The sequence below is a fragment of the Vicugna pacos genome, chromosome 35, assembly GCF_048564905.1.
Source record: "Vicugna pacos chromosome 35, VicPac4, whole genome shotgun sequence".
Classification (NCBI taxonomy): domain Eukaryota; kingdom Metazoa; phylum Chordata; class Mammalia; order Artiodactyla; family Camelidae; genus Vicugna; species Vicugna pacos.
The window spans coordinates 15,280,035-15,300,166 of NC_133021.1; the positions used below are offsets into that span (position 1 = coordinate 15,280,035).

General features: G+C 43.5%; 1 protein-coding gene across 22 annotated transcripts in view; it reads left to right on the plus strand.

Moving 5' to 3' along the window:
- The window catches only part of CREM (cAMP responsive element modulator), a 51,654-nt gene that overhangs the window by 30,288 nt on the left and 1,234 nt on the right, over positions 1–20,132 (plus strand). For 11 of the 22 annotated variants that reach the window (XM_072955404.1, XM_072955410.1, XM_072955398.1 and 8 more), the window contains 3 exons: positions 3,880–4,068; positions 14,052–14,087; positions 17,838–17,994. In XM_072955404.1, the coding sequence (XP_072811505.1) occupies positions 3,880–4,068; positions 14,052–14,087; positions 17,838–17,994 (382 nt within the window). Of the gene's footprint in view, positions 1–3,879; positions 4,069–9,527; positions 9,701–10,211; positions 10,342–14,051; positions 14,088–14,147; positions 14,171–17,837; positions 17,995–20,132 lie in introns of those variants that run through there. The other 11 variants (XM_072955413.1, XM_072955406.1, XM_072955412.1 and 8 more) reach the window with 7 other exon arrangements.

The window sequence follows — 20,132 nt, forward strand, 5'->3', positions numbered from 1 at the left end:
TCATTTGGTCATGAACTCTTTTTTTTGGTTTTGCATCCTTATTTTTCTCTTCTGCCCTCTTTACTGATTATACCAGACTGAAAATATTATTTTTTAATTAAAACTTTACCAAAATTTTTGAATTTCCATCCCATAAATAGTATTTTCCTTGCCTCAGTGATATTTAAAGGCTCTGGGAAGGAAGTGCTCAGTGGCAGTGAGGGGTGGAAGTGGCGGGTTTTTTAAACAGTTCCGTACACCAGGAATTTTCTAAGAACTCACTGCCTAGACTAGTTGGTGTGATATCGTCTTGGTTACATGGTGGACAGTAAGTTTGGGGTGGTGAGAACATACTCGGGTTAACACTGATTTGAAATGAAATATCATGACTGCATAGTAATGTATATAAAGACATTTATTTAACTACTAAAGCTAAGTAGAAAAACACTTAGTAAATTAACGAATTATACTCTCTAGACAAACTCTCTTTCAAGGTCATTGTGTTCAACATTCAGCCTGTGGTTACAGCCCAACCTACTTAATTATGGAGTGTAGCTCAGCTGAGACATCGGGGTGGAGGTTGGGGGAGCTAGGGATGTCCCAGAGCAGCCAGGACAACAGGCCTTACCCTCCACCCGGTACTGCTACGCGCAGGTGACACATGAGCAGGCTTCAGCCAGTCAGCAACAGCGTTGAAGTAGAACTGAATTGATTATATAACCGAGCTGCTCAGTTTTAATGCAGTTTAGATGATTTCATCAAACTGTAATGCTACTGAGGAAAACAAGTATACGTAGAGTATAAAATAATAAACCACTCTTACTGCTGCTTAAGTCCTAATCAGTGTTCACAGGCCAGTGTGGACTCTTCGTCAGGAACAGCGAAGTGGCTGAAGGTGTGAGCTTTGATGTCGCAGTTGCATGTGTCTGTCCAGGAGAGCATTAATAAAACCTCAGGCCCTGAAGTAAAATCAGAAGGAAGATGGAGGTTTTTTTTTTTTTTTGTTTGTTTGTTTGTATTGGTCACTAATGGCCTTGATAGGGGCCAATCATTTTATTTAAAAATGATCAGCCAGACATGATATCTGAGATTTGTTTTGAAATACTCCAGACATAAGAGGGAGGGCATAGCTCAGTGACAGAGTGTGTGCCTAGCACGCATGAGATCCTGGGTTCAATCCTCAGCACCTCCATTAAAGATAAATAAATAAAAACCTAATTATCTCCAATAAAAAATTAATTAAAAAAAAAGAAATACTCCAGACACACACACACACACAAATGATTTGGAATGAGTGGGCAGGGAAAGTAAATAACAAAATTCTTTCACCTTTTCTTTTCACTAGAAGATTTTTATAAGTTAAAAAATAGTAATTAGCTAAAACAGGATATGACTAAATTCATTCTGTTAATTTCATTTTAGTTTTTCCTACTATTTATCTTGATGTGTGTTTACTGAAGACATATTAATGCTATCTTTGAATATTTTGTAACCTAAAAAGTTTCCTCCTCAAATCTTTTGAATGCACACACATGCCCACAAAGTGTATTTCTGGTATCCTGAAACATTGGGAAATCTTGTTTCTTGTCAGTTGAGAGGCTTTGTATGGGAAGGCCCTCTGTTGTTGGATAACGCCAAAATCAAGAGCACCTCTGGTGTGAAAAATAAAAGCCAGATTAAAGGACAAGACTCATCAGGAGAAGTATTTCCCTCCTAGAGCCAGCTTGTGTATGCGTGTGCGTGTGGCTTTTGTTTTCCACATCTAATTATATAATGACCAGAAAATAAAATGATCAGAGGAACAGATTTTTGATAAAACAGATTACACAGTGTGAAAGCAAAGAAGTTTGGTTGGAACTATGGGGAAACACTGGGGGAAAAAAGACTGAAAAAGTATAAAAAGAAAAAAGAAAGGATCCTTGTCATCTACCTGTTTCATGGTTCTTATCCTTGGAAGCAACTGCTCTCACCTTAGATTTTTCACTAGTTCAGAAGCTTGATAATTGTGTTGTCAATATGGAAAATTCAGTTCTATAATTATAACTGGAAACCATACTTTTGGAACTCTTCTAGGCTCACAAGTGGCCTAAGTTGTTGTTATAGACTCTATCTTGAGGCGATGATGGCCCTTCATGCATCTTGTTTATTGAGTGCCTGCTGTTTGCTGGGCTTTGTGGTCACACTGCTTGGGTGTGTTCTTTCTAAAGTGCCATTTCTATGACGTCAGACTCAACTGAAAATATGCATTCACACAAATGATCACGTGTGAACCTCATTCATGTCCAGAGAGGAAGAGTGATTTAAAGCCCTCCTTTTTCAGACTGCTCTCAAATCCTCTTACTATTAAGGAGTAAGTCCTGAGACCCTTGGAATCTCTGGAGACTCCTGGTGAAAGCTTGTTTGTAAAATGTGCACAGAGTGTGAGACTCCAGGTGAGCCAGATAAATAAAGTGAGATCACTCCGAGTTTCTCAACCATAGCACTGTTGACATTTGGTAACTGATTCTTCAGTTTCTGTCAATCGTATAGCAGCCTGTCAACGAACAAAACCAGACGGTGCCTCTGTGTCGAAGTCTTTAAAAAAAAATGTTAACCCATCTTTCTGTGTGAGCCTGAGAACCGCAGGTCAAGGAACTGAAGGTGTGTGGTGGTGGTTACTCTCTCCAGGATTCTCAGGTCAGGCGGTCACCTACGTGGTCCTTTGCTTAGATACCGTTACAGAGTTAGGGACTGACTCAAACGTTCAGGTGTGCTCTGGACACTGCTACAACACTCCTGTAAGGCACTGACATTGATTTATAGGTGCTGTGTTATTCTGATTATGTATTATTTTTATCTTCATTGTAAAGTCTAGTTAGCCAATTTATATGTAATTTTCCTTCTTTTGTTAATGGAGGTGCTGGGAACTAAACCCAGGACCTCAGGATGCTAAGCACACATTCCACCACTGAGCTATGCCCTCCCCGCTGTGATTTTCTTCTTTTTAACAAGAATAGCCCTTGGTTCCACTTAATCTCTAGTGTTTAAACTCAAACATGGCGTCGTAATCTTTATGTTAAAGTATGTACAATTCAGGTATTTTCAACAGTACTTACTTGTCTATTAGAGTGAAGTTTAAAAACATAACATTTAATCAATTATTCTTTTGAAACTTTCTGTTAATGTGTTAACTTTTAAATGTGGCTGGCAAGTCCCACTGTTTAAAAGGACGTCTGCCTCCTGTTTGTTGCCATTAGCTGTTCTTGTTCAAGACGCTTAGTAGAGGTAAATATTGTAGCACAAATTCTTTCAATAGTTACCTTTTAAGGTTCTTTCCAACTTAATGTTTTGTATTTCAGGATTCTCCTGACATAGTCAAAGTGGTAACAGTTACAGTTTTATAGACTTGAGCTTTAAAGCCAACATGTATAATATATATTCCATTAGGAGATACTTTCTTTTGATGATAAATTAGACAAATGTTTGCTGAATGAAGGTACAAATTCATTGTAATTATAATGCTCAATGGAATTTAATGGGCCATTTCTTAAATGTTAGAAGAATGTTGTATTTCTGTAACTAAAAATAGAGGAAAGAGTGGAGAAGATTAAGAGGCTCTCCCTGTCCACACCTCCACGCATTCTCTTAAACATCTAGGTGGAGGGATGCCAGGGAGGAGGCAAACGCCATGAGTTCTGTTTCAAACAGTTCTGAGTGTAAGAGATTTTCAAGTGTCCTGAGCTCTTTCAGAGTATTATCCATGCGGGCGGGTTCCCTCATCAGCTCAGCACAGGGACCTGAGGGTAACCTGAGAATGAGAAACTTTGGTAATAAACAGACCCAGAGTATATGCTTCCAATATGGGGTTATTAAAAAACGAATCTTGAAATTCTCTAATATTTCTTTTCTTTTTCTGTTAAGTTGCTATAGCCCAAGGTGGAGCAATCCAGATTTCTACCCCAGGATCTGACGGTGTTCAGGGCCTGCAGGCATTAACAATGACAAACTCAGGAGCTCCTCCGCCAGGTGCTACAATCGTACAGTACGCAGCGCAGTCAGCTGATGGCACACAGCAGTTCTTTGTCCCAGGCAGCCAGGTGGTGGTTCAAGGTATATGTCATTCGTCTAATACGTTTAGCGTACCTGGGGGTTACGGTAGAACGCCATTCCCTGGAGGTTTCATAGTTTTCTGAAATACACAGGTAGATTTGGGGGGTAAGGGGACACTTAAAGGGGCTTGAAGAAGAAATATCTTGGTATATTAAACAACAAATTAAATAAATTATATAATTTCCAGCTTTTAGCAGGTTTTATTGGCTCTATAGAAAAGTTAAATTCAGGATAGCGTAATGGAAAAAGGGAGTTGGAAACTTGAATGAATTTTTAATTAAGTAAATATTCTTCATTTGGGGGTTATAAACGTTGTACTGAGTATGTTTTTAGTGCCTGGTCTAGGAAAATTCAAGTATCCTGTCCACGATGCACTGAATTTGGGTTTTTCCCCGGTTGTTGCACTCAAGTCTGCTTTTTTGACCTCTCATTTCAAAGCCAGTGCTGTTTTTCCTCTACACCATTCTTGGTATGTTTGAATTCTGAGATTCTTCCTCTTATGGAAGCTGAGAGCAGTGAAATCAAACAGTTGGGACAGAGCCTTGAGCTTTTAGAATAACCTAAGATTTCAATTAAAACTGAGTTATACATTATTTTATTCAGTCGTGCTCAGATAACCATATGTGTTCAGTACAGCTTTCAAAAACCGTACGTTTTAGTTTAATTATATTCCCCTCAGTTCACTTGCACTAATTTTAAGGGGAGTACTATCAGTTCTTTTAGTTTGAAAGTATCACAAGTATAGAAAACAGATTATAACTGACGAATCTCTTGTTAATTAGCTTTACTCTTCGGTATTTGGGGGGCCAATATGGACTATAATATAAGTGTAGGAATAGCTAAAGTGGTGACATTTATGGACTAAAAAATCCATTTTATTTTCCCAATACTTTAATGTTTTAAATATAAAATTAAAGCACCCATTCTGTTTCCTTGATACTCAGGAACCCTGTATGTTTAAATGAATAATCATAAAGAAAGCACATTTCTTGTATCTCTTTTATATGGGAAGTCCACTGAGAACGTGATACTTTAAGGAGGAGATTTTTTTAAATGTCTCATGTTTTGCATTGATAGTACATGCATAAGTTTTGTACTTTGGAGCTTTTCAGAACTCTTTTTCTTCTGTAAGTCATAAAGATGTTTTTCTGCATTGATTTTGCTGGCTTTATGGTTTTACCTTTCACATTCTGCCCTTAAGCCACCTCTGTGTGAGTGCTAGCTGGGAACCACACTTATGTCTTCTCCATGTGTCGCGCCCATGTTGCCTGCCCACCAGTCAGGCCTTTCCCCATGGATGTGGGGCGCCGCCCCTGTGCGGTGGGTCTTGCGCAGCCTGGGTTTCTTTCCTGCAGTCTGGTCTCTCGTTCTGCGTGCTGGCACCACCTGGGTTTTCTGTCACAGAACAAGTGCCCTTTTTTTCTTTTAATTTTTTTTTTAGTGCTGTTTTAGCTTTTGTGAACTGTTGTTCTCTCACATGCATTTGGAATAAGTTTGAGTTTCCAAGTAATAATATAATAAAACCAAGGATGAGATTACATTTAATTTACAGATTAATTTAGGGAGAACTGAAGCCTTTTGTTTTGTTGAGGTGTGATTGACACATAACATTATATTAGCTTTAGGTGTACAGTATGGTGTGTCGACATTTGTGTAAGTCACAGTAAGTGGTCACCACAGTAGGTCTAGTTCACATCCTTGACCATATATAATTACAGATTATTTTTCATGTGATGAGGACGTCTAAGAGCTACTCTCAGCACCTTGCAGATACGCAACCCAGTATCCTCACATCCCTGGGACTTAGTAATTTTATAACTGAAAGTTTGTACCTTTTGACCCCCTTCACCCATTTCCCCACCCCCACTGCCCACCTCTGGCAACCACCAGTCTGTGTTCTGTGTCTGAGTTTGGGTTTCTTTCTTTCTTTGTTTAGATTCCACATGTAAGTGAGATCATACAGCGTGTCTTTCTCTCACTGATTTCACTTGGCGTGACGCTGCCCTGGGGGTCTGTCTAGATTGTCACAAACGGCAGAATTTCCTTTTTTTATAGCTGAATAAAATTACATTGCATGTGTATACATCTGCTTTACCTGGTCATCTGTCGATAGACAATTAGATCGCTTCCACGTCTTCGCTGTTGTGACTACTGCTGCAGTGCACATGGGTGTGTGGGGCTTTCTGGGTTTGTGTTTTTATCTTCTTCAGATAAATAACCAGAAGTGGGGTTGCTGGATCGTATCGTAATTCTGGTTTTAGTTTTCTGAAGACCCTCCATGCTGTTTTCCATAGCGGCTGCATGAGTTTACGTTTTAACCAACAGAGCACAGACTGTCTTTCTTATTCAGACCGTAACTTCTTTGACCGGTTTAAAATGTTCTCCATAGGAGTCTGTCATACTCTGTATCCAGTTAGTTCTTGAATGCTTGATGGTTTTGTTGCTATGATGAGTGGTGGCTTTCTGTTACGTTTTCTAGTTGTTGCTGGAAAAATACTTTTTTTTTAAAAGCTTGTCTTTTATCCATGAACCTTCCTGAACTCTAATTACATTTTTTGGGGGGGTGGATAGTAATTAGGCTTATTTATGTTTGTATGTATTTATTTGACGGAGGCCCTGGGGATTGAACCTGGGGCCTCATGCATGCTGAGCATGCTCTCTGCCATTTGAGCTACACCCTCCCCTAATTACTTCTAATACGTGATTCTTTGTAAATCACCCTGTGATGCTGTGTGAATTTTATGTCAAATACAAGATGTCTGCTTTTTCCCTTCCCGTCTTCATTCCTCCTTCCCTTGCCTTCCCTTTCCTTTTCCTTTTCTCTTCTTTCTTTTCTGCTTCTCCTTCTTTTTTAAGATAATAATGGCCAGGAGTTTAGGTCCGTTCAGCAGCAGGGTCCATGGGGTCTTGCCCTCCTCTCTGCCCACTCTGCCCACCTCCCGGCGTGTCCTCCCCTTGAAAGGTCAGAGCAGTGTCTGGGAGCCTCAGTCCTCCTCTAGGTGGGTCCTTTCACAGCATTTAGCGCTGTTGGCTTCTGCTGCCTTCACTTCCCTGGTGTTCTGTCTCTCTTCCAGTCTCCTCCGCCCAGCTCCTGAGGGTGGTGGTGGCCCTCAGGGTTACATCCCGGGCCCCCTCCGCCGGCCCTGGGTGACCTCTCCCTGCCCACACCTCTGATGCCTGAATTCCAGAGCCTGCTTCCATCCCTTCCACCCCAGGTCTCCTTTTGTTCCCATTTCAGGAGCCATCCACCCTGTTGCTTCAGCCAGAAACCTGGTGGCGCCTGTCACTCTCTCTCATTGCTAAAGCACCGGCTCTTCACTGCTCTCCATCAGGCTCTCTCTTCATCCCTCCCCAGGGTTCTGGGAACTACTGCTGTGGCTTAAACCCGAAAGTCTCTGCCTCCAGCGTTTCCCTTTCTCCACTAGACTCTCCCTTCTGTGGTTAGGGGTGGTGCTTCTAAAATTCACGTGGTCGTGCCAGCCTCCCACTTGGAGCCCTTGGTGAGTGCCTGTTACTTGTGAGCCACGGTCAGAACCCTTGGCAGAGCCCCCTCCCCTGCCTGATCCAGGCCATGCTGCCTGGCCTGGCCACCTCCCTCTGCTGCTCCCTCTTTTGTGCTGCATTTCTGTCACTTCCTGTGACGGGAGAGGCCCTCTCTCCTCTCTGGGCCCTCACACATGGCCCTGGCAGGAGCACTTCCCCAGAGGTGGGCACTGCTCAGGTGCCATATGGGCCAGCACTTCCCTCGGAAGCCTCCCCCTAACCCCCCCGTCCAGGTCTGGCTCACAGGAACCCCTGCTGGCTCCTCCTGCGCCCACAGGGTCACTTCTGTTTGGACAGGGGTCTTTAGTCCTAGCACAGTCCCTGGCGTGATAAATGTTCAGTAACCTTTACTGAGTGAAAGTGAAGCACTCCTCTGGGGAAAGGCTACTAGTTCTGTGTGCTGATTAACCCAGTCTATCTGGTCCAGGGGGTTTACTGAAACCTTACCAATGGCAGCAGTCGGTCACACAGCCAACCTCCCTTCTTCCTTTCCTTCCTCCGCCCTTTTTTTTTTTTTTAACACTAATCTTTACTGAGCACCTAAGTGCCAATTTAAAGGAATGTTGAGATTAAAATCAACTTGAAATTTCTGGAATTTGAAATAAAGTTGACTCGTGTTCTTGGAACCAAGCCCTTAGGTGTGGCTGGGATGGAGAAAAGTCTTCCCTGGATTCTGGGGTGGGCCCCGGACTTTTTGACTTAGCCAGGGTGTCTTTAGTTTCTGTGCTCTGGAGAATGACTAGAAACACGGGTCCTCACAATGTTCCACCTGCTAAGCGTCCAAGTGTAAGGGCCCTGAGGTCTTACTAGAGGTGCTTACTCGAATAAGGCAGAAATGTGGTGGACTGCCCTTGCATTGACGTAAGGTCGGGTTGACTCGTACTTATCCAGGGAATGGGCTTTGTAAACGCACTGATAAGGATAAAGGTCAGTGATACGGCCCTTACTTTGTGTGGTGGAGATGCGTGTCATTTCCCCCGGGCTGTGGTTTGCCAGACGGTGGAACAGGCACCTGTCTTCTGTCTGACTTTGCAGTTGAATTGCTAGCTGTTTGTGTGCTGAACCCTCATTAAGTACCCACATGAAGTTGGACATGTTTTAAAAAACTGACAAATAGTAATTGTGATTTTTTAAAATCACAATATTCTTTTCAAGGATATTTAATTTAATAAGCTAGTATATTAGACCTAGCCACATGAAATAGCTGTTTTTGTGGGTGAAAAAGTTTGAATAACAGTAAATTCATATGGTTTTTTCTAATTTTTATGGAAAAATGCTACTTAGTACTTGCTACTTTGGCACAGTGAATTTTTAAAATTTAAGTCTCTATTCTCTGCAAGTGAAATTAGCAAATTCTGTATCATCTTAGGAGAGGCTGGATTTTATGGTGTTGTAGCAAATAAAAATGTGTTTAGTGAACTAAGGTAGCTGGGTATTTCTTACTTGGTCGATTTAGAGTGTCGGTGAACATTTAAAAGTGTCTGCTTCTGTGTTTCACAATGTTCTTCTGGCTGATTGTCAGTTGTGTGTGTGTGTAGGGGGTGGTAACTAGGTTTATTTCTTTACTCCCTTTTTTAACTGGCGGTCCAGGGGCAGGACCTCGCGCGTGCTGATAAGCACGTACTCTGCCACTGAGCTCTGCCCTCCCCCTTCAGTTGTTAATCAGTTGTTTTCTGCTTCTATGAGTTATGAAAAATATGTAGGGTTTATAACCACTTTGGTTTCTTAGAAACCTTGGACAGAACAATGATAAAGCAGCAGCCCTGTAACATGTCACTCTTCATGCTAAGGAGTTGTTTTTTTTTTGTTTTTTTTTTTTGCCGGAGCCCAACTCAGCTGAATTTTATGTAAAAACGAGAAACCAGAGCACTCAGCTGGTTCGTCACAGGAAGGGTTGCTAGGGTTTGGTTTCGGGGAGCCGGCCTGTGACAAAGCGCACTGACGGCAGCGCGGGGCCGGGGACGTCACGGTGACGCCAGCGCCCCCTCGCCCTGCGCGCGCCGCTGGCCTGGAACACTCGGCGCCGGCGCGCGGTCCGGCGGCGCGGTGCGCGCGGGGCCCGTCATGGCCGTGACTGGGGACGACACAGGTGAGAGTTCCAGCGGGGAGTCAGATGCCGCGGATTTGGGTTGAAGTTTAGAAGAACGATGTAGGGACCGCTGGTGTTCGGGAAAGTGCTAACTTCTAGCAGCCGAGGAGGGAGAAGTTTCTTTACTCTGGAAGCGTGAGTGCCCGGCGCGGTTAGGGGGCCGGCGCGTACTGCCCGGTGCCCGGTGCCCGGTGCCCGGTACGTGCTGCGCCGCTGACGGCGCGGACCGTCCCCGGCCCCCTCCGCGCGTCTCGCCGCTGAAATCAGCTGTTGCTTCACCTGCAACCTGTTGCGGACCCAGCGCAGCTGCGCGGTAACGCACATTCTGCTCGACTCGTGAAAAAGGCAGCTTCCGATTCCCTTGCGGTGTCGGATCAGAGCTGCAGAACCGGCTTGACACCGGCGTCGGGGGGTTTGTGCGGCGGCCGCCCTGTCCCGGTCCAGAGGTGGCGTCACGGCCTTTCCTGGAACCAGCGCGGCGGGGGCGGGAAGTCAGCCGCGGGCAGCCGGGCGGACACTGACGTCAGCCGGTCACGCAGGGCCTGAGTCACCCTGCCCTCCCGGCCGCCCGGCCGCCCGCGCAGGTGGGGCCCCGGTGCGCCCCGACCGCCGCTCGGCCTCGCCCGGACCTGGGGCCGCAGGTAAGTGTGCGGCCCGAGCAGGTGCCGGGAAGCAGCGCCCGCTAGCGCCGGTCGGGGAGGTGCCGTCCTGCCCGCCCCCACCTACCCCCATCCCACCCCGCCCGCCCCCAACTACCCCCATTCCCCCACCCCCACCTGCCCCACTCCCCGACCTGCTCTCACCTGCCCCCGCCCGCCCCTGCCTTCAGCTCTCTCCAGGGGCCGTGCTTCCAGTTACAGGTAGTGCCTGTGACTGGGTTACTTGCAGTGGCCAGCCCACTACTGAGCCGAGGTTGAATTCCCTCCCGAACCGCTTCTCTGCTCCTTAGCTGTTGCCTGAGGTCTCCCTTCTTGGATGGGAACATTCCATTGTCTTGAGCAAGAAAAGCCCTTGTTAGGTCGTTTTTACCAAAGAAGTCTTTGAGGTGCTATAGATTGCAGAAGCCCCCAAATGACCGATTTATTGTAAGATATAGGTGGGCTTTAAATAATCTCAAATATTGCATGTCACATGATTCTCAGGACCAAAAGGCGTTTTTGTGCCTATTTCTTTTCTAAAAATTATTAGTTGTTTCTTATATCCTTATTTAATAAACCTTCAGTTCCAATTCTCATGTCCAAACATGAGAGAATTGTAACAAAAAATAAAATTAAATGATTTGAAAAGGCACAGAATATTTTTAAATATTAAATTTTTAAGTAAAAATTTACGTAAAATTTTAAACTGTTGCTCGTAAATAAGTGAACATTTTTACACATTTAATTTTACAGCATGGACGTGCCGCCCTTGGAAAGATTTTTTCCAATTTCACCTGTAATGGCTATCCATTACAATTTAAATTTTCAAAATGCTGAAATTTTTAGATGTCAGACTTTTTTCACAAGACCTCATTGTGCCTCTGGAAATCATTATTTTTGGAAATCTGCTGAGTTCTCACAGAATCAATTTTATTTAAAGTGCTATTTGAAAATGAAAAGCAAATTTTATTTCCTCTTTTGGGGAGCCCAAAGAGCAAAGGATATGCAGGGGCTTTTGTGAAGGTGTGGGAGGGCAGCTTTGGGACTACCTTTGGCGCCTCATTTCCAGGTACCCTCCCCCACCGTCCCCATCCCCTGTGTGGACTGGTGAACCGAGACTGAGCTGTGAGCTACATGTCTGGCTTGTAGACTTTGACCATGACCCACATTTTATCATGATGCAGTAGACCTCTGTGTGTATGTGTGTTTACATAAAACAAGCATGTTTATATAAACCACGTTTCAAAAAGAGTGCTTATCCTTGACTGTATGTGAGGTACTCCTACTTTTCTGTTCTGTCCTTTTTTAAATGCTATTCTTGACCCATGAGATTGATTTGATCAACTATTCATGATCTACAACTTAGACTTTGAAAAACTGATCTAGACCAAAGTCAGTCTCCAAATAATGACTGGCCTGGAAAAGGCTTTCGGGGCATTTGCTTATATGACCATGGACTGGAATGTGGAATGAAGATGTATAGTTTCTATTATTACAGAACTGATTGTGCTGGGTGTAGTTTAAGTGTTTACTAGACATCGGTTTTGGGCCTTATTCATAAACTGATTGTGTTTAGCAGCCTAATTGTAGTCTCCAAGCCTAAAAAACTTTTAATACAGTATATTGTGCCTGGATTTCTGAATTGCTGAAAAACAAATGTTACAACTTATTCAAAGCTGGAAAACAGTATCTGGGTTGATACTCGATGTGTAAGAATAATGATAATCCACCTTCGTGGAAGAAGGCTGCTGGAAAGGTTTTTGTTTGGAAATTTCATACAGAAGAATGGTTTGGGTCGGGTTGTGACAGCTTCTTGAAGTTCGCAGCAAAGCTGGTTATGATCATGTTGGAGATGAAAATGACAAGTCACTCGTCTACCTTAAGTTTCCATAAAACTCCAAACCTGTGTGGAGGGTACACGGACACTGCCTTTATGCTATTTCCTCACTAATTTTGAAAACAATTTAATGAAATGTAATTGGGATAATTGTTTTACTTTGCCTGGTTTTATCTGCATATATGACTATATTGCCTAAAAAAACATGATACTTTGCATTTATGCAAACTTTAAAAAATCACTTCTTGTTGCAAAGAAACATAAGTACAAATGTGGTGAATGCTGTCAGAGAATCTGTCAGGTGGATCCGGGTGAAAGCATCGGGACAGGCCACCTTTGGAAACCATGTTTCCCCGAGAGGAGCAGCGCCCTCAGGTCCGTGAGAGGCAGAGCTCTCACTGGCGTGCTCAGCACAGACTAGGGCGCACTCAGCGGAGTGCGGTCAGCGTGGGGAGGGACTTCTAGCTCCCAAAGTGAGCAAATGGTGAACCTGTTTGGATTTTCAGACTCCTCGTCTGGTTCTGTTCACACCACATTACAGTGCTGCTCAGAACTCACCTGACCTGGGTAAATTCACGCTGCTGTTAGATGAGTTAGAGGATGTGCTGCATGCCGCTTATAAAGACACAAAGTGAAGTTAGCACCATGTTAAGGAGTCAAAATGCAAATCTGTGGAATGTTTATTACTACTCTCATAGGACAGTAGAGCATGTACTTGGTCTTATATAGAACTTTAAATTTCAATATTCTTAATTTATCACCTTTTACATAGACTTTTTTTTAACTTTAAGATTTTCACTTAATTGAACACTCAGGAAGGTCCCTTATGTGTAACTTAAAATAAAAAAATATGCGCTGGCTAGATTCCTTGTGGTCTGTGTGTTACAGTCTTTGTAACAAACTTGAAAATATTCAGTGGTTAAATAGTGAGATTTGTGTAGGATTTAATCTTCCTGGAAAGAGTGGAGCACGGGAGGGCAGGTCTCTGCACGTGTGAGGCCCCAGGCGAGGACTGGCCTGATTTGGGCGTGAGCAGCACTGGTGTGGGAGGGACAACAGAGAACAGTGAAGGTGCCAGTCGTCTGCTGGAGGGAATGAAGCCCCGGCGTCCAGGTACCACCTCCAGGTCCCCTCCGTCACTCCTGACCTTAGTGCCTTTGGGGTCAGCGACAAGTAGCGAAATGATACATGTGAAGGCAGAAGCTGCACGATGAAAGTGCGTCTGTTCTGCTGCCGTGCTCAGTGCCACGGCAAGCTCAGGACAGACAGGCCCCTCCTGTCACCACCGGGGGTCTGATCATCGGTCACTGTGGAAGCTACCAAGATAGGTACGCATCTGGCTGGGTGTTTCCTTCCTTTCTTCCTTCCTTCTTTTCTTCCTTTCCTCGAAACAAACACCTCTGACTAGTGAGGTTTTCACTTTTCTTGTTACCAGTCTGATGAGATTGTATCATTTGGTGATTTGAGAGCCTCCACCTCCATGGTCTCTTTTAAATTACATACACTGGAAAGGATATTTTGTAGTATCTTTTTGTAATTTATTTTCTAGGGATATAATAAACTCGAGTAGAAATTTTGCAAGTTTTTAAAGAGGTGTATTAAGTTAAATAAGAAAGAAGAGCCACACATTTTGATCATTCTGTTAGAAGGGAAACTCCAGGGGAAAATATATTTATGGTTGCTGTCTGCCTTTTAACTAATATACCGTGTAAGCATGATGTGGAACATTGTCTTTCAGAACTTAAGGAAGGGAAGAGGAGGGGAACTAACATTTGCTGGATGCCTACCATGTGCCAGGCACTGTGCTAGACACTTTGACATACTTTGCAGGGTCTGTTGTGAGTATTACATGAGATCATGTGTCCCCATTTTACAGATGAGGAAACTGAACTTGCCCCAAGTCACATGGCTGGTAAGTGGCAGAGCTGGACTAGAACCCAGACTCCAAATCTCATGCTTTTTCTGCTGTACCGTGTTTAAAGCTCGCAAACAGAGGTATGAAGTTCCTGACCAGAACTGAGCATTCTAGGAGTTTTGTTCCCCATGAAATGTTGATACTAAACCTAAAGCTTTTTTTTGTATGTCAGGAGTTAGATGGTAGGAAACACACTGTAATTAGAACTCTTCTGCTTCTAAAATGCCAGGTTAGATGACTGGTATCTAAGGGAAGACTTAAATAATGCCTTTGGTGGGGAGGGCGTGGGTCAGCGGTAGAGCGCAGGCTTAGCATACCCATGGTCCTGGGTTCAATCCCCAGAACCCCCTCTAAAAATAAATACATAAGTAAACCTAATTACCAACCCCCCACAATATTAAAAAAATTTAAGAAAAAAGAAGTAAGAAAGGCCAGTTTGAATAAATACATGGCAGCTTCCAGAGCTTTCCATGTCTTAGTGTTAAAGACTTAGCTGTAATAATAAGAGCTAATTATAGTCCATAATAATAATAATACCACTCAGTTTAAACATTCTGAATGACAGTGGGCTTTTGCAAAACCTTGGGCAGTTCTGGATTTACTTTGTGGGGCACAAGTAGTCTTGCCAAGCACCCGTCATGTGCCAAGGGCTGCACTGGGTCCTGGGGTACCAGGCAGGGAAAATGCCCCTGATGTGTGTTTAAAGTTGGCTGCCTTAGAGTAAAATGAGTACATACATCTCTCTTTCTTTTCTTTCTTCAATCATGAGTTTAAAGCCCCCAATGATGATCCATTTATTTTTGGAAACAATTTACACAATGAAATTCTAAAATAAGTAATTTGGACACTTTTAGCACTTGGAACAGGAACTGGCCTTCGTAGGGGGACAGGGAGCAGACTCTGTCATCAGAGAATGTAGTGTGGTGCCCAGGACTGTGAGCCTCCACCCCTGAGTCCATGACATTGGAAACTGAAGCAAAGATAAAAACTACCTTGTGACATGTTTCAAAAACAAAACTTTGACATTTGGATTTCCTCAAAACAGGAGATTCTCTTTGCTCATATCTTACTAACACGCACTAACACGACCACACTGAGTACGTGGGGTCTGCCATAGATGCTCATTCAGGGACCGTCAAAAGTGTGCCATCTTACAGGTTCTTTGGGATGTTACTGAAATTATACTAATGTATACTAATTCCCATTTCTGGTTTGAACTTATGAGCTGCAATCTGATTTTTGTTGAAGGAGATAAAATGATTATGTACTATGTCTGGAAAATTATAATTAAAACCCAATTTGTTAGCTAATATCCTGGAACTGATAAATTCAGACGTATCATTTTCTTCCAAGTTCTCATTTTAAAGCGATGTTTTTTCCCCCGAGCTGCTGCTCAGAATGTTTTAAGAATTCTCCTTTTGAAACTGCAGAAATCCTTCAGAGTTTGGTCTTTGGAGAGTTTTTCAGCTTTTGGAAATGGGCGAAAGTTTAGAATCATTTCTGGTTTTAAGACCAGGGAATGAACTTCATTTGCCTTTCGGAGCATTTCATTGTCCCTCTGTGAGCAGAGTTTGGCGTCCATGCTGCCTGCAGACGTCAGCACGGTGACACACGGGTGACACACGGGGACTTCTCATTCGTCACTGCCATCGTTCCAGTTTTAGAAAGCTTCGTTTCTCCAGCTGTTCATTGTTTAACCCTCATTGTCCCCTAACTGCCTTCTCTGGATGTGAGGAAAGAGAAGAGGACAGAACTCTATTGTTCTGAGCATTGTTCTGTCTCCTCTGACAGGAAGATTAAAATATTTTAACAAATCTTTAAGGGGGTGTTAGTATCTCAGTGGTAGAGCATGTGCTCAGCATGCACAAGGTCCTGGGTTCAATCCCCAGCCCATCCATTAAAAAACTTTAGTAAGTTAACAATTGATAACTGATTTTTAAAAAGATTTTAAGTATTTCCAAATATTTCTAAATTTTCTATGACATATAATGAGACATCTGTGTATATAGCATTTTAAATAGTCACAAAAACAAATTTTGGATTTTTTCCAAATTTATTCATAGAGTTTTTGCTGGTGATCATTGCATCCATCAGTTACTATTTATCACCATTGTTTATTAAATTAGATGTAGAAGGAAGAATCTTATAAATGATATTTTAAAAAAATCATATGAAGAAGACCTGTAGTGATATTCACCCAAAGCCCTATTTTTATTCTTTTACCTGATCCTTGAGCCCTAGAGGGAAAAAACCTGGCATTTACCCCAAAGAAGCACATAGATCAATTTTTGACTAACCATTTAAACTGCTTGGTTGTTTTCAGTGATAATAAATAATTCCATTTAAGTGAAAAAGTCTTTGTCTCCTTTTTGGGTAAAATTTCAGTTCTTACTCAGTGGGTATAATACATTTTAATGAAATATGGCAGTGATATATTTCATGTTTCAGTTGGCATTAGGTTCAGACCAATTTTTATAGGATTTGATCATTTTAAAAAATCTTTTTCTTGCATTTAGCTTTGAGAGAGCATGCATTTTGTAATATCAAGAGTGTCTAATCTGGACCATATATCCTCCAAGCTGAAACACTGGTGGTGGCAACATATTTAACTGCTAAATCCATCTGTCCTTTCTAGGAAGCTATGTTTATGGCAATAGATAGACAGATTTTCAAATTAAATTAGGACACTTTGAGGACTTAAATTTAGTATTCAATCTGAATACTAAATAAATATAAAATCTGTAATTTAACTATTACTATACTATAATTAGAAAGTGTGTTGTAAAAAATGAATACTTAGAAATATATTATTATCCCAACAAACCTAAGAAAGACAAAAATTATCATTCCCCAGAGAAACCAGTTTTAAGGAGAGCTTTCCAGTTTCTTACTTTGTTTTCGTTTTTAAGCTGAAAATACAGTAAGCTAGTATCTTCCTTCCAGTACATTAGTCATCTTCTGTTAATAAAACTTGCACTTAAAGAGACTCAGTGCTGTGCTTCAGGCATGATGTGGGGTTTAGGAAAATCTCTTACCTGGGACACTCAGGAGATGGAGATGTTCTGCTTCATTAAAATTTCTGCAGTGACGTGCTAGGGCCAGTTCCCACTGGTTTGCTGGAGCCAATGAGTAAATTTTCAGGGTTTTTATGAACCTGTTGCAAAAACAGCCATTATTAAAAATTAAATATATATGAATACTTATATATTAACAAATAAATTGCATTAAAAACATTAATACTCAAAACTCCCTATTTCTGATAATTTTCTCTCTGCCCTTGAGGTTGCTTACACCCACTGTATCTGCACAGTGTGCTACTTCCGTGTATGTCCCTCCAGCTCTCCACTCGGTGAAGTCACGCTGGTAGCTTGGCCATGGTTGGCCTGTTAAAGTCATGGGACTCGATAAACACTACAGATCAGGGCTTCCTCCCTGTGAGAGCTGGTGGTTATGCACTTGGCAGCACACCACTGGTTTTCAGGCTAAATGAATTATCAGTTGAAAAGCCTTTGATGAAAACCTTTCTAAAATGCATTAGGGCATTTTCCTGTTACATGCATGGGGCAGGCGAGGTGTCACTGTCCCGAGTGCGGCAGGAGATCTCTGACACCTAAGGTTTCCATGACGTTCAGAACTGTTGTCTTAAACATCAGCCAGACACTCTTACGAGTGAAAAGACATGAGTTTTATATAAGCTACCAAGTCAAACATGGTTTATATAACTTGTGACATTTCGTTTTGTTGCAGCCGCCACCGGTGACATGCCTACTTACCAGATCCGGGCCCCAGCTACGGCTCTGCCTCAGGGCGTGGTGATGGCTGCGTCTCCGGGAAGCCTGCACAGCCCCCAGCAGCTCGCAGAGGAGGCCACGCGCAAACGAGAGCTGAGGCTGATGAAAAACAGGTGAGACGCTCCATAGGCAGCAGGCAGCATGTGGGTGGCTGGGGGGCTTCTTAAAGATCACTTTTCTGGAACCGTTGCGCCCAGGTTGTGTGTTGTGTGGCATTTCATGTGGGCTTGTGCTCTGCATGTGCTGATGTTCTTCTGGTCAGAGTCCCCGCCAGGAAACCATCTCGGCTGCAGGAGGTGCACTGCTGTGTGTTTTCTGGTAGTGTCTAACAGATACATTAACTTTTGTTAATAATAATGGAAAGACACATAAAGATTCATTTTTACTTGGTATTTACTTTGTGAAGTGGGTGATAATCTTTTAGCTGCTTTATAAGCAAAATAAGTTTGAGTGTGAGTGCAGAGTTTTCCGTCTCTTACACGTGGCTTCCTTTTATTTATTCTGTAACTTTGCTTTTTCTCTATTATGCTGAAACACATTTATTTTGGGAAATTCTGGCTGAGCACAAGTACACAGCAAGAGAGAGAATTAAACTCATGGCCAGCCCGCCACATGGAGACGCCTCCTGGTACCAGCATGTGCCCTCCCTGCCTCACATGTCCCTGCACATTTCATTGGCTGGAATGAGCTAAGAGACTCCCTGGCCACGAGGGACCCCGGGTTTCAGTTTCAGAGCCAGCCGAGAGGACGAGCGAGCAGCAGATGCTAAGTGTCACTGGGTCGCTCAGGGTCTGCTGAGCGAGTGCGCAGCGCTTGTCTCTGCCGTTCCTTTACCTCGCAGTGACTCTCGCAGGAGCACAGGTCTGCTCTTCTTACTTGACAGGTGAGGAACTGAGGTTCAGAGAGGGTCAGTAGCGAGCTGGTTAAGGTCACACAGCGTGAGCTGCAGTCGGGCCGTCTTCACCCAGGGCCCGTCCCCTGCACCAGCGCAGTCACCTCCAGGAGGCTCCAGCTTCGTGGAGAGTGCAGGCCTCCCTTGTCAACATGACGGGCCTCCTGTCCACTCTCTCTGAGGAGAGAGTGAACGCATTGGCGGCAGTCATAATGGAGATTTCGTGACATTTCTACCAACCCAGCGACAGCTTTTATTTCAACAGCCATTTTTAAAAATGCATTCCACTTTGCCATGTGTTCCCCTCCATGTGAGGATGTGTCCAGACGAACACAAGGCCTGAAAATGGAGCTATTAATAGAAGAAACAGGTGTTTTCCATAGCTGAGACCTCCTTAGGAATGTACCACCTCCTGGTGTGACCGTCCAAAGCTTTGTGCTTGGAACATTCTGATTCTGGTAACATGCGTGCAGCGTGAGACACGGAACGTGGACGTGCACAGTAAATGGTGCACCTGGTGCCCGCAGCGCTGCGGTTAGATACTTAAACTTTCATTTAACAGTAACTTGTTCTGTAAAATGACTGTTTTCCTTCCAGATCTAGGATTTAATATAATGATTTAGTCATGAGAACCTTGGTATTCAGAACTATATTTTAGTTTCCTTGTGGAGGAGTTGAATTATGTTTCCAAACTGGCAAATGTATAAGTGTGCTTGGATTTATGGTGGACTTTGCCCTGTGAGTCACTGAGATGAGATGAATCTGATTTATCAGACTCAGGTCACTTTCACACTGTTAATTTTTCTGTTCACCAGTTGCGTAGCCGGAGAGCCCTGGGGGGGTCCCGGGGTGACAGCACTGTTCTTGGCTGGCAAGTTAGGCTTGATCTTTTCCTGTAGTTCACGGGGATTTCAAGGTCTCCCCTCTGCTGACAGAGGGGACTTCCCACAGAGAAAACAGATAACCAGCCGTGAGCGTCAGCATCCTAAAAATAAAACAAAGCTGTCCCAGTGTGCTACACGTGTCGCTCCGGGTTCGGAGTGGCCGCACTGCCAGCTGGCATTGTAGGACCCGGCACTGAGCCGAGAGCACAGGCTTTGTTTGTGTGTCTCAATTATCTGCTTCAATGTGACAGGCACCCCAAAGGCAGTTAATCTCAAATGAATACTCCAAAGCTGTTTTCAGGGGGTACATTCTACAGAGGAGTCAGCAATGTAGTTGCCACCCCCTGCCCCCAGGAGGAGAGAGCGAATGCTGGCTGCACCCGCCGTCTGTAGCGGGATGTGCGCGGCAGCGACGAGCTCTGTCCAGCTGTTTGTGTTGCTTTTGCTGCTGGTCGGTCTGTCCCCGGGCGTCTGC